The sequence below is a fragment of the Synchiropus splendidus genome, chromosome 18 (assembly GCF_027744825.2).
Source record: "Synchiropus splendidus isolate RoL2022-P1 chromosome 18, RoL_Sspl_1.0, whole genome shotgun sequence".
Taxonomy (NCBI): Eukaryota; Metazoa; Chordata; class Actinopteri; order Syngnathiformes; family Callionymidae; genus Synchiropus; species Synchiropus splendidus.
Genome location: NC_071351.1, coordinates 7,215,472 through 7,229,183, shown reverse-complemented (window position 1 = coordinate 7,229,183; position 13,712 = coordinate 7,215,472). Strand labels below are relative to the sequence as shown.

The following is a 13,712-nucleotide window of genomic DNA, read 5'->3' as shown; positions in this document are numbered from 1 at the left end:
CGTGAAAAGCGTTTTAGTTTTAATAAGGTGATATAAAAACTTGAATATAGCCACCATCGTGATTTGTTGTGCCACTGTCAAACGGAATATTTTGTTGTTTAAATGTATGTATGGGTCCATCCCATGTGGTCGGCCACGTTGTGAATGTGGACAGCTGGACGAAGCCACAGCAGAGAACAAGCCTCGGAACTTGTGTCGCCTCCCTCCGCCCCTGAACGCACAGGTCTAAATCCAGCGGCAGAGGGGAGACGGGTCGAGTGGTGCCACGGCGTCATCCGCTCTGACCAGGCGCGCAGGAAGAGGGCGTGTCTGCGCTGGAGGAGCCGGGCATGTTCCGACATATCCACGCGGAGCCGCCTCCACTTATGCCCCGCTGTCGCTGCTCCGCGGCTCACTGCCGCGCATGACACCGGCTGGGGCGGACTCGCCTCGTGCCAGGCTCAGCATGACTCTCCCGGTGAAAGCGCTGAGGGACGGGCTGCTGGAGAAGCGCAGCAGCGGTCTCCTCCAGCTGTGGAAGAAGAAGCGCTGCCTGCTGACGGAGGACGGACTGCGGCTTCACAGCTGCCGGGGAGCCGCCGCGAACGCCTTCAGCTCCAGAGCCAAGGAGCTCCGTTTCGAGCGCATGGTGACCGTGGATTGCGTGGAGTACAAGCGCGGGATGGTCTACTTCACCGTGGTCATGGCCACGGGGAAAGAGATCGACTTCCGCTGCCCGCAGGACGGAGTGGCGTGGAACGCGGAGATCGCTCTGCAACTGGTCCGCTTCAAGAACCTGCAGGCGGTCCGGACCAGCCGGAACCGATACCTCTCGGCTGCTCACCTGGGCAGCACCGGCGAGGAAGAGGAGGAGGGTTGATGGGTGAGGAGACAGCATTGTCTTTCCCATGTAACTGTCAACATGCCCGGAACCTTCCAGTGAAGCAAGTGTTTGGCTGGTGTGACAGTAAGATCAACACTTAGTGGCTTCTTAAATCAGTCATTTTCAACAGGGCAGGAGCCAGGGGGCAATGAGAAGTGACAAAAGCCATCTTTTTCAAGGGTAACTACAGTCCAACACACCAAAAAAATAGACGCAAAGTTGGCTTATCCAGCTGAATTGCGCCATGTCAGCAGCCTCGATGCTGAACTATCAACAATAGATATTGTGCATTTCCAGTCAGGACTTAGCTGACATCCAAACCCTCCTTGGCCTCCCCGAAACACCAAGCGCACAAACTCAGCAGCTTGGATTCTCAAGTGAGGGGCTATAATAATAGTCAAGTTTGTCAGATCAAAAGGTGAATGAAATCATCCCGGCAGAGGAGGGCGAGGTGCCACATGGCTGGCAGGACGATCCTGGCGCTGCATCACAGGCGGCGTCCCCCCAACACACACGCACACACGCTTGTGTTTCCCCCTTCATGTGGAGCCGCGCAGCTCGGATGCAAACCTGCATGAAAGGTGATACGAGAAGACAGAAACGGCCGACGACAATTTGACTATCGCAGTGAGAGTCATTTCCTCTGAGTGGAGGATGCAGCTGCTCACAGTTCAGTTGGAGCTGAGCGGCAGTTTCTGAGGCAGTGACAGCGACGACGGCCCCAGAACCAGGAGGGGGAACGGGGCGAGCCGACCTTTCACTGGCTGCACTCACAGCAGCCATGCTGCTGACCAAAACGTCACATGATCACGGAGTGTTCCGTTTGAACTATGAGCTCACAGTCCAGGAATCCACACTGAAGCTTTCTTAAGCGCCGCAGTCTTCCAGAGCCTAAATTTACCCGGTGGCCATAGCAACAGTAGCTGACAGCAGAGTAATGTCGGAAAGTGTCACTGATAACATACATTTTCTTCTTCTCGACAGCTTGTTTTTAACTTCCTGGAGGAGAACCAATGGGAAGGCCAGAGGTCACCTGACTGTTTCTGTGGGACACAGCATGAAGGGATGTCACGGACTAAGAACAAACGCTGCAGTTTCTTCTTGTTCCGACTTGAAACGTTTCACTGTGTCGGAGAGCCTGAACTGTGGTGTGGAGTGTGGCTTTGCTGTTTTAGCACCGGTCGCCTCAGTGTCCAGTCGAAGCCGAGGTTTGGAACCTCTGTTCTGAGACACGTTGTCGACTCTCACTTTCCCAGCTGTCGTGCTTCCTTTGAATCACCATGTGTCCATCTGGATTGAGACCATCTGTGGCCGTGCCAAAGCCTTATTCTAGACTTTAGGAAATGATCTTTGCGCTGCTTCATGACATTGTTTTGCCTGAAAATCTGGTTCATTGCTGGTGATTCCTGATAAGCAAATGTGGCGAGCGTAGCCAGGACTTCAGGCCGGTCCCAGGCGCCACACGTCACACACACTCAGGCCATCGCATCATCCAGCCTCTCTCATCTTCTGGGTCTTGTTGGCTCTGTTTGGATCCTCACAGCAGTAACTGTGTACCCCGATCGTGTGCGCCAACCCTCCACTGTGTGTGCCAGGCCACACACATCACCATCCTCAGATGTGTGTCAGATTCCTCAAATGTAAATTTGAATTTTCACATTTAAATCCCTCAACAATCCAGTGCAGTGCACACATGGATGTCGCACAACATTTACAGCATCATGTCCCTTTGAAACTTGAGTGTCTTAAACGGTGTTGTTATTGACTGAACACGTTTGTTTGTCATATGAAGAATATCTATTTTATCCTGCCTTTATATATATATATCCTCTATATTTGACAGAAAAGTTGCTTTTATTTGAATAAATAAACCACCACCGTAACCGGCCGCACTCTTCTGTTTTCAACTCTCCACCACACACGGTACAGAGAAGGCACAAAGGCAGCAGGACGCTCTCCCACACAGGAGATGAGAGGCTGCTGCAGGATTACACAAACAGCCGCCCACGCACGCTCACCTGCAGACACACAAGGACACACCCTGGTGAAACCTGATGAGTTCCCCGTCTCTTGTCAGGGAACATTCAAGCGTGTTTTGTGAGTGGAGAATATAGCCGCCGGTTTAAAGGCTCGCAGATAAAGGCTCGATTGTGTGTCGGCATCTTGAATTACGGTGGAAAACCCCGATTCATGAGAGAGAGTGGGGCACACAGCTCGGTTGAAAATACTCCCAACCTGTGGTGGAGCCCTTCAGTAAGGCACTACACGTCAATGCGCACCTGTCTTGATACATGGATCCAGACCGCTCCCTGCACCAGGACAGTGGTCTGCCAAGCCTTATATATCGACTGTATGAAAGCAAAGCCAAGTGTCCTTCCGCGTCTGACTGGTTTGTTGTGGTGAAGTCCGCCACTGTGATCTGACCCTCCAGACTCACTGGACTCGCTGTAACTGAGACAGACAGCAGCAGGTGAAGCTCTTTCCTCAACACTCAAGGATGAAGGATGCGATCTCGCGACATCATGTGGTGTACTTGCGCATTGCAGCCTCTACGTTTGGAATCTCGTCCACATGAAAAAGGGGAAGTTAACAAACAAATGTGAGGAATGCATTATTATTATTGTGAAAAAGTTGTCACAACATTGTCGTCAAGGAAGGAAGAATGAAGAACTGAAAATACTTTCCTGATCACTGCTCACACTGAAGCAATGTGAACACTTAATTGTTGGGGTTTTTAAACTTCTCACGTTTTGTGTTTTATTTCGTCAGAGCTGATGAAACCAGGCGGTTCAAAGGTGGTGTCCAATCCCTCCGACATTGAAGATTAAAAACAGATTTTAAAGTCACTTCAGTACATGCAAATCAGACGACGACGCATGTTTCTCATTCAATATTTTGGACAATTACCTGCTCATCCAGAGCAATGCTGTCAAACTGGCATCTACAGAGTTGGAATCCTGACCAGGACCACACCCGATAGCAGGAGATAACTCACTATTATTCTGTCCTTATAAGCGGAACCTCCTGACTGATACCTAGAACTCAAACATCACAGCATTCAAAAATAAAATACGATAAAGTTTGCCACTATTGATCAAGATTCATTTATTTTTATGCTTTTTTTTTTTTGAAGCAGACATCAACACATTCACTTCCAAGTTCTCAGCCAGCGCAGAAGCATGGATCTACTTTGCTCCCCCCCTCCTCTCCAGCAGCGTCTGCCTGGATCAGGCGAGTTACAACATGTTCATCATATGTTCCGAGGAAACCCGGCACCTTAATTTCAGCAAAAAACAGATTTTACGAAACAGGACTAAACATGAAGAGCAACACCCACAATAGAGGCAATCCTTCCAAACATTGTGCTTTCCTGCGAAGTCACCTCCCTCCCTGGTCTGCCTGCCAGCGCTCCAGCGTGTGACGGCGGGACCCTAAATCTGCAGCAGACAAATGTGGGGGGACAGAGGGGAGATTAAGACTTGGAGGATGAGGCCACTAATAATAGCCTCCACTGACAAAAGAGGGCTGGGGACGGCGCCGTTAAATACAGTGACACCACAAAATCGCCGTCTCATCCGCGCTCTGTCCTCTCCTGGTTGGATTTGCCTCCTCTGCACTTCTGGTAAGACCTTTTGTGAGACCCCTGACTGCTCTACCTTTGAGGAAAATGCCTGTTAGTAAGCGCAGAAGACAGGAAAAGTAGGTTCAGCTAAAATGGTTCTCGCAACAGTCGAGCTAAATTCAATGCATGTTTCAATGAAGTAGATCTGAACGCTCAGACGTGAACTTTACATGGAGGAGAAGCTTGAGTAGCCAACATGGTTTCCCCACTGAGACACTGAAGCATCCCACAAATCTCAGCAGCAGACTGGGCAGCCGTCCTCCTCCACAGCTGTCTAGCGGGTCTATTTGGGGCGGGTGACCACTCTGCATTCCTGTGCTGAAGATAATCCAGCAGGGAAGAGACGGGAGTTTTGGAGGATGGCGTCATGCTCTTCTTCCTTCTCCAACCAACAACCTGTTCTCACTAACTTTATCAGCAAACTTTACTACATGAGATGATCTCCTGATCTCTCGTCACCTGACCGTATCTCCACCTCTGGACCTTTGTGGAACGGACACTGCGTTCACCATACAGCAACAAGATCTCCTCAACAACACATTCTCCAGCTCTGGAAGAGCTCAGAGCGACACATGTGTGGCACTGATGTAAACACAGACAGCTGCGCTTATCATCTCTAATCTCTCTCCTCCAGAGAGACCTGACCTGCAGGATGCCTGAGCACATGTAAGTGACCCTCACCACAATCTCTTCCTCCAACATCATCAACAAACCTTTCAAATTAACTCGGTCTCTTGTTGTTCCACAGCCAAGAGGTAAGTTACTTTATGTTACCCGAGTATTGACGTGTTTTTATTCGCTACTCTGCGTCTTGCAGAGAAAGCCGAAGATCTCGGCATCAAGGAAGCTGATGCTGAAGGTGAGGCGTGTAGGTCCAGATCTTGACCAAGAGGGGGCGGCAGAGGAGGTGTAAAGAGTTACTCTGCCCCTGTTTTCTGCAGAGTTTGATGGTGGCAAAGGCCAAGGAGGAGCTGGAACAAGAGGTCCTGGTGAAGGAGGAGGAGAAGGAGAGGTACCTGGCGGAGAGGGCGCCCTCACTCAGAACTGGGGGCATGAGTCTGGCACAACTGCAGGTGACCATTCCACTTTCATCTGAGGGAAATCAAGCAAAAATAAAACTAATTCCACTGTGCTCCTCCGTTCAGGACCTGTGCCGAGAGCTGCACGCCAAGATCGACGTCGTCGACGAGGAGCAGTACGACATTGAGGCCAAAGTCATGCTCAACACACGCGAGGTACGGAGATCATTGTTGTTGGGTTTCACCCGACACAAACACAACAACGTCTCTGGTTGTGGCTCAGATTAAGGACCTGAACATCAAGGTGCTGGACCTGAGGGGGAAATTTAAGAGGCCCAATCTGAGACGAGTCCGTGTGTCGGCTGACGCCATCCTCCGCTCGCTGCTGGGCTCCAAACACAAAGTGTCCATGGACCTGAGAGCCAACCTGAAGTCGGTCAAGAAAGAGGACACGGAGAAGGTGTGTGTCGGAGAAGGCTTCATGTTTCAGAAACACACATGACGTCAGCGTATTTCTGTGTGTGAGACGGGGGGGGCGGTGCAGGGCAGGACACGTGACAATGGTCTCTTTGTGGGGAAGCTTTGAGGGCCACAGGCTCCTGTAAACCAGCCTCGCAAGGGTGTTGGTGACCACAATCCTTATCATCATGTCACTCTGCAGAAGAGACCGGTGGAGGACAGCGACTGGAGGAAGAATGTGGAGGCCATGTCAGGGATGGAGGGAAGGAAGAAGATGTTTGATGCCGCCAAAGGTTCCGCGCAGTGAACCAACACGAGCTGATCAGAAGAGAGCGGACCACCGAGTCTCTTCAGCGTCAACTGTCACTCAAGTCCATCCTCATCCATCTGTGTGGTGTTCCTCAAATCTGGACGTATAAAATAAAGGAATGGATGTTGTTGGGACTTGTTTGGTGAAGCTCCATCCAGAGAGGTGCAGAGATCCTGGCACACTTGCTCAGCACTGCTGAAGAGAAGCCCACCTCCCCCTCAGTCAGAGGGTGTGTGTGGGTTCCAGTTGAGTCCTGGTTCAGGTGGGCCATGTGTTTTGGATGGTTCAGGAGGGAGGCTGGGGAAAGGGTGCTGGCCATGAGAAACCACCAACTAAACCATTGGTGAGCCTCAACAGCAGTAAGCAAACATGCCGTCACAGTTCTGGACCAAGCTCCTGCGGACAGTGAAGGGAAGAGAGGAACAAACCAACCATACTCAACACACCAGCTGGATTGTTGTCCCATCACTTCAGGCAGCTAAAGGCCATTCTGGTGGGCTAATACTAAACTAATCTGCAGCTCCATTTATCTCTGCAGCTCGGCGCTAAGCTCCGGATCAGACGCCAAAATTCTTATCTCCACGAGCGCCTCACCGACTGGACAGCTCGTTCATCCAGACTGTCATGAAAGTCATTAGGGGTTTAACGTGAAATGAGAGTAAAAATAGCGGATCAGTTCATAAAAATCATTTTGCCTGAGTGATTCAGGTCAGAGCAGGAACAAGTCTCTGTCCTGGTCAAAGAGGGGAGGCGCTTCAGTGTGCAATGTGGGGCAGAGTCCCAGCACACTGGTCTTTAAGGCAGGGTGTGTCCTCAACGTGGAGCAAACACTGAGTCGCAGGGCAAAACAGTCCAGTCAAAACCTCTGGAAAAACATCAAAAGTGCTGAGAACTGCCACTGATACCTGCATAACACGGCGATCTGAACTGTCACACTTCCACAATAAACAAAGCACTCCCTCTACTGTTGCTCTCTCTCTCTCTCTCTTTCACTTCCTACCAGGTGGGCAGCTCACCTTCGCAGTCATGTGACACCTGAGCGAGAAGCACCGGGGTAAAGGTGGACTCTCATTTGACAGCCTCTCTCACAGCGTCGCGGCCAGAGGAAGTTCTACCTCCAGGATTTTGGATTTCTCAAACAGCCGACATGTCAATCAGCCGAAAAAACTGGTCGGCTCTGTCCAGGTAAGCTGCTTCTGACCACGCTGCAGCTGTGGCTGCACCAGTTAGAGCGCCACAGCCATATTTGCAAAGGATCCCATGAAAGCTCCGGGCCGGCCGGGACTTTTCTATCAATCAGTGGCAGAACAGGTACGGCAGGTTTTCCACAACAGTGGGTTAACGGTCATCGCCTCTTTGTCTCGCTCTCTTTGGACTCTCCTCGCACAGAGCGTTGTTGCAGGGAGCGTTCAGCACGTCATCCCGCTCGTCTTTTACGATGCATGTCTGTCGACCAGGTTTCGTTTTCACGCTCAAGTCAGGTGTGTTTCCTCTGTGCTCAGCAAAGCACGCCAGTGGACGATGGAGGACGAGGAGGAGGTGGAGAGGGAGCGGCGGAGAAGGGTGAAGAGCTCCACCAGCAACGCTGACCCTGAGGACGACCTGAGCCCCACACGTAGGGACTCTCCAGCCAGTGACGGCGCCTTTGACATGGACTCAGGCGAGACGTCGCCACGCCACAGCAGGTGAACGTTAAACCAGCGACACACACACATTTAGCTGCGAGGTCTTCAGTGGAAAGTTACCAGAAGCTTTTGTTGTCACATCCAACACACTCCATCCTAACACACTCGCTGTGCACGACAAGCCTCACAGTGCTCCTCACTCGAGTCACAAAGAAGCCGACCACAACAAATCCACACTCATGTTGACACACAGCCACGGTGCAACATCCGCTCTGTGTTGTCTCATGTCTCACGATCCACCTGAGCTACTTAGGCCATCAAATGAAGAGCAGAAGTACTTCTTACAACCTTACAAAATGATGCTCACTCGCGTCACACACTCTCCTTAAACTCCTAACTCTGGATGGCGGGACACTCAGTGTCAGACCATTACATTGACGCCGGCATCTTCAGCCAGTTCCAGTCCCTTTGAGAGGTTGGTCACACACACACATTGGAAGCTGGAGTACCTCTCCTGTCACCAGGATCCAGCGTACATATCTACCATGTTTGTGTCTCCACTCAGTGTCGATCCCACCCAAAGTTTGGATTTCATGGAGATGCTGCGCGTGCGGGACGAGAAGAGGAGGCTGCGTCACGTGGAGACGCTGCGGCGCCAGAAGGAGGTGGTGGGGTCGGACGAGAGGCTGGGTCCGCTGGACAGCAACGGGCTTTCAGGCAAGGAGCCGGGCCCCCTGTCGCCTGGCCGACCTTCCAAAACGACCATCACTAATGGACAGGTAACATTTCTCACTGTCTTCCAAGTGCCGGTCATATTTCATGTCTCCATCTATGCAAGAAAAGGTGGGGAAACCAGGAGGAAGTTTCTGCCTGGGCGGAGCAGAGTTAGCCGTTAGCCCACACACAGTGCCAGCAGGTTAATCATTCCTCGGATGGAAACCACAGAACCTTTGTTAGGGACTTGTCTGTGCGCCAGGACGTGAGGTTTCACATTCAGCAAGAGCCAAGCCAAGCTTCAGTGCTGCAGCCGACAGCAGCTTCAGCCGCAGATGTGTTGTGAATGCTGTATCGCTGGGACGTGTGTTTTCACATGAGAAAGGAGCCGCACACACAGACTGACGGCCACAGATCATAAAGCTTCAGGTGGATGAGTGACACTGAACTTTATCTCAGATTACTCACCAACGTCTGCTGCTCAGACTGTGTTATGTAAATGAGGTGTGGCTGGAAGGCAGAAGCGTTGATCGTCACTTTTTTCACTTTTACACTCAGCATGACGAGTCGGAAGAGCGCCCTCCCACCCGCGCCTCCAAAACTGGACGCAAGTTTGTCAGGTATGCTGCAGCTGGAGGTGAGCGGCGGCTCTGCACTGCTCAGTAGTCTTCATGACAAACAGGATTCTTCTGTCATAGGTCAGATAGGTCGGCTCTTGACCTATCTACCTGCCTTCACTGACCCGAGCTTCTTCTTGTGTCCCAGCTCGGTCTCCATCTCAGTGGACTCTAGTCGCTCACCTTCTGGCAGCTCGACACCCACAAGCCCCTTCTCACCAACTGCCATCAGGTCACCAGGAGAACGCACCAGCCCACTTCCTGGCACCACGAAAAGCCCGGTCCATAATGGACACACAAGGCCAGAGGTAAGCTGGACGCACTCAAGCGCCATCTAGTGGCACAATCGCAGAACTGCCCTTCTTCCTCAGGCCGTCTCCAGGGCCACCTTCTCCTTCTCTCCCACCTCCTCCTCCACCAACAACAAGCAAGAGCAGAGTGCTACACCTGGCTTGGCCAGACAGAGCTCCAGGACAGTCTCTTTCAGGGTAAGCAAGAACACACAACTGCACCCACCTCCTGAGTCAAGATCCGAATCAGAGCTGTCCTTCTGAAGCCCTTGTTTGCTCACAATGGACGGTGTTCAGGGACCCACAGAAACCTCAGATAGCTGCAAATGTTTTCACAGATGATAAAGAAGAGAGAGGAAGAGTCTGCTCCACTGCGGAGAAGGTGAGAAGTGATGAAGTCTGCTGCTGTTTTCATATGATCCTAACCGGTTTGATTGGCGTGGATTCAGTGCCAGTGTGCGAATGACGTCCAAGAAGTTTGAGCCCGACACGGTGAGGATTACAATGTGCTGAAGCACTTTTCTCGCTTGTTGATTCATGAACACAACACGTTTGTGCCTCCCTCAGAACAAGGGTGAAGAGGAAGACAAACTCTCATTGTTCCAGAGAAAGTGAGTGCAGACATGGATGTGTACAGGACGTCCTGGAACTCACTGGTCCCACGGTCCCAGGTGCTGATCGTGTTGTGTTCAGTTCCAGGCAGAGAGTCTCCTCCCGGTCCATTCAGGAGAAGATGGAGCAGCTGGCCCAGGCTGCACAGGTGCAGAAAGTTACATTTTTACCTTCCATTCATTGTCCAAATATTCAAATCTCTGTTACAGCTTCACAAAACCAATGTCGATTCTTGACATCATTTAAAGCTTGATTCTCTTGGTCACAGAGATCTGACACGGCACGGGCCACAGAAGGGACCCCCAGGCCTCTGTATCTGGTGGATGAGGTGTCGAAGAAGAGGGGCATATTTGAGAGGGAGCAGCAAGCGTCGAGCCCCACCAGCCAGGTAAGGGCCCCACTCACACCAGGGCTCAGCCTCTCCAGTGACACGTCTCTTTGCAGGAAACAAGACCGGTCAAAAGTGGAGTGTCGGATCGCATCAACCGCTGGCTTCACAGGAGCAGTCAATCTGGCACCACCCAGACTCCCTCGGTCAGAGTTCTCTCAGAACCTTTCCAACGATTCTACAGGTCCACTGCAGCACCTGCTCGCCAGGGGGCAGCAGAGGGTTTGCAGAAGGTGGTCCTGACCTAGTCGAGCTAATATTATGGGGGTAATAAATCCTGTCTGGCTTCTACTGGACAGCGATAAATACAAAGTTTAACCAACAACAACAAAGAACTTCAGCCACAGAAACAAGACACTTCCACCTATCAGAACTGCATCTGCCACCTAAATGAAGTTATTCTTAATTTGGGTGGTAATTTTGATGAAAAATGACATTAAAAATAATCATAAAAAAGCTTCAAATCTCAAACTTCAAAAATAACATATTGAATGCAAGGGAAAATAATAAAAAAAAATAAATAACTGACGTAAAACTAATAAATTAATTCATAAATAAAGCTTTTTAGGAAAAATGCACTCTTCATATATTTAACTTCAAGAGCAGAGTTGTGTTGCTGACGCCGTCTCATTTCCACTCATTCGCAGGACGTGAGACCCGTGGACATCAGCAGCAAGAGGAGCGTGTTCGAGAAGTCAGCCAAGTGAAACAATGACCGAGGGCAGGATGCTAAACTCTGTGGAGCTCTTATTTTGAAGGAATGGAAAGAAACGGACGGAGAAGGAGATGAACCAGCTGATGCATTCGCATGTTTCACAAAAATCACTGCCGAGTTTTGATTGTCGAGTCGAGGGATTGTTGTAAATGTTGTGTAAAAAAAATGATGTTTTTAATTGAGCACTTTTGCAAAGTGATGACTGCCAAATCCCCCTCTTTCCGATGACAAAAGCCTGATATTTACGTCACGGTCCGCCTTTATTTTGTCGGTACATTTCCTGTTTTCTCCCCTCTATATCTGATCGTTCTGTTTCCAGATTCTCCCTCGGTTCTGTTGGCGTTTGACTCCCGGTTCTGCCTTGTGTTATTTGGTGAATGAATAAATAGTGAACTTGTATTCTCACTGCTGCTGGTTACCACTGGGGTTCCTGACAATTTTATCAGTGCCGCGTCTATATTGAGTCACTTATCTGAGGGGCAGTGTGTGACTGCAGTTTGTCAGCGGCAGGTCGACACCGCGCGAGAGAGTGTGTGTGTTTCAGCCATGAAAGGACACAGTGATAACAGGGTTATTTAGACACCCACAAGAGGATGTGGAGCTGCCCCGACTCTGCTGGAGACTCAAACTGACACTGACGAACGGACACTCACCGCTCGCTCCGCTGTCTGTTCGCCATCCAGGTGAGTCGCTGCAAGATCGACAATACAGAGTCAGGATCAGGGTGAAAGCGTGGAGTGGTTAATTTCACGATTTTGTATTTCTATTGTTGACTTGTTTTTACTGATTTTGGAAGAATATATGTACTTAAATTCGAACAACGTGTGTAAATCTAAATATTCTTTGTGTCACATATATGTGGAAGCTTCAACTTTCCGACACTTTTAATTTAGTTTTACTTTATTTCGTGCCATTGAATGACAGCGTGTTTTCACCTTCAATCTTTAAATTTCAGTTTCACGCCGATCGTCAAGAATGTCTGACAACGAGGAAGTGGTGGAGGAGTACGAAGAGTACGTTCTCACTTCTCACTCACCGTTTCAAAGCTGAGCGTCTGAGAGCAGCAACACGCCCAGTCGAGTCATATACCGTGTCCATAAGTGCTGTTTGAACAGGGAGATGTTCTTGCGTCGTAATGTGGATGTGTTTTCACAGGGAGGCGGAGGGTAAGACTTGTTGCCAGATCCAGGTTTGCCGAGTGAGCACGTTCACAGACACAAGAAACCCAGATGGTGTCACATCCACGAGTGAAGACAATAGAAGCGCAGCAGTCCTGACACCAAAACCATTGCCACTGAGACCAAAACAACCTGCAGATGTTTCATCTGCGCTAGAGGGCGTTGTTTGGCTGGACAAGAGAGAAGCTGCCGCTCTGAGTGGGTCGCAGTGTCAGGACAGTACATCAGCACACGCGCCTGGCGCGGCGCGTTTGCGTGGGTCTGCAGTGGAAACTGAGTCCCATTGTTCTCTGCATGTTGATACTGACGCTCTGCCACGCTGAGCTCGACTCAAGAATGTCGGAAGTGGTGCCAACATTGTTTGATCGTATCTCTCAGATCCCCTCCGGCATGTCATTTGCAGCTTCGGTGGCATGAAACTAACCCTGACTGACTTTCCCACGGTTTGACTTGATGTGAGTGTGTTCATGAGCTGTGTGTTCAAACTGGCCCTGTGCTCCTGTGTCCAGAGGAGGTAGGAGAGGAGGAGCAGGAGGAGCAGGAGGAGGTGGAGCAAGAGCAGCAGGAAGGTACTTCCTCCACCAGATACTCTTCCAGTGCACGAGCTGCAGGTGGATGAGGAGGAACAACACAAACCCCTCCTCTGGAAACCTCACCAACCAAACCTCAAATGTTAGCTTTGAGGAGGAAACCAGAGTCCTCAGAGGTCAAGAATAGAATAAGCTCAGAATTAATCCACCTTCACCAGCTCTCGATGACGACTCCCAAGATGTTCCCCGAGCAGAGTGCATCTGCTCTCTCCTCTGTCCTGCAGGGCCAAAACTCCACCCAGAGGCAGATAAGCAAACTGGGACGAAGTTCATGCGTGAAGCAGCAGTAGACAGCAGACATATTTTCATGGCTCACTGGCATTATCTCTGCGCCGCTGTGTTGTTGATCAAGTTTGGCAAACAGGACTGACTCATCTTAACTGTTCACCCTCTGCTGTCATAAGCTATTTATGCTTTATCCCTCACACAGCTCAAGAAGATATCATCGGCGCGGCTGCTGAGGAGGAGGAGGAGGAGGATGGCGGGGACCATGACGGTAAGAGGAGGTTTCTCTCCGCCACTTCATGATCCCAGACAGTGACACAGCCTCTGCTCTCATGATGAGGATGCTTGAGCTGTCAGCAGAGAGACGAAACAATTTCCCCTGTGGTGACAACAAACCACAACCAGCCCTGAGGCCCAACAAGCTACGTCCACCGAGCATGTCAGAAGAAGCCATGTGCACAGCTTCATGCATGAGAGGAGAGAGCG

The 13,712-nt window shown here is 50.6% G+C and overlaps 3 protein-coding genes and 1 long non-coding RNA gene across 4 annotated transcripts; all 4 read left to right on the top strand.

Annotated features, from left to right (window-relative positions):
• Positions 1-344: 344 nt before the first annotated feature.
• phlda3 (pleckstrin homology-like domain, family A, member 3) lies at positions 345-3,419 on the top strand. Its single transcript, XM_053850313.1, has 2 exons — positions 345-862; positions 1,847-3,419. The coding sequence occupies exon 1, from the start codon at positions 404-406 to the stop codon at positions 857-859; it is 456 nt and encodes a 151-aa protein (XP_053706288.1). The 5' UTR covers positions 345-403; the 3' UTR covers positions 860-862; positions 1,847-3,419.
• Positions 3,420-5,292: 1,873 nt separating this feature from the next.
• Positions 5,293-6,382, top strand: tnni1a (troponin I type 1a (skeletal, slow)). The gene is made up of 5 exons (XM_053850314.1): positions 5,293-5,343; positions 5,426-5,557; positions 5,630-5,719; positions 5,787-5,963; positions 6,165-6,382. The coding sequence occupies exons 1-5, from the start codon at positions 5,335-5,337 to the stop codon at positions 6,267-6,269; spliced, it is 513 nt and encodes a 170-aa protein (XP_053706289.1). The 5' UTR covers positions 5,293-5,334; the 3' UTR covers positions 6,270-6,382.
• An 838-nt stretch (positions 6,383-7,220) lies between these two features.
• On the top strand, positions 7,221-11,617 carry lad1 (ladinin). The gene is made up of 13 exons (XM_053850307.1): positions 7,221-7,457; positions 7,775-7,957; positions 8,463-8,676; positions 9,170-9,231; positions 9,377-9,536; positions 9,600-9,716; positions 9,857-9,900; positions 9,968-10,010; positions 10,086-10,129; positions 10,212-10,278; positions 10,399-10,518; positions 10,575-10,664; positions 11,166-11,617. Exons 1-13 carry the CDS (start codon positions 7,420-7,422, stop codon positions 11,223-11,225), a joined length of 1,242 nt encoding a protein of 413 aa, XP_053706282.1. The 5' UTR covers positions 7,221-7,419; the 3' UTR covers positions 11,226-11,617.
• Positions 11,618-11,784: 167 nt separating this feature from the next.
• LOC128750110 (uncharacterized) lies at positions 11,785-12,997 on the top strand. Its single transcript, XR_008413014.1, has 3 exons — positions 11,785-11,916; positions 12,189-12,246; positions 12,389-12,997. It is a non-coding gene; the product is annotated as an uncharacterized LOC128750110 (long non-coding RNA).
• Positions 12,998-13,712: the final 715 nt, after the last annotated feature.

Bases quoted from the DNA above. Each gene is read 5' to 3' on its own strand.
- lad1 (XM_053850307.1), top strand. From the start codon at position 7,420: ATGTCAATCAGCCGAAAAAACTGGTCGGCTCTGTCCAG. The intron at 9,537-9,599 runs GTAAGCTGGACG...CTTCTTCCTCAG, and splicing joins ATGGACACACAAGGCCAGAG to GCCGTCTCCAGGGCCACCTT. The intron at 9,901-9,967 runs GTGAGAAGTGAT...GCGTGGATTCAG, and splicing joins TCTGCTCCACTGCGGAGAAG to TGCCAGTGTGCGAATGACGT.
- tnni1a (XM_053850314.1), top strand. The intron at 5,720-5,786 runs GTACGGAGATCA...GTTGTGGCTCAG, and splicing joins TCATGCTCAACACACGCGAG to ATTAAGGACCTGAACATCAA. The intron at 5,964-6,164 runs GTGTGTGTCGGA...GTCACTCTGCAG, and splicing joins AGAAAGAGGACACGGAGAAG to AAGAGACCGGTGGAGGACAG.
- phlda3 (XM_053850313.1), top strand. From the start codon at position 404: ATGACACCGGCTGGGGCGGACTCGCCTCGTGCCAGGCTCAGCATGACT.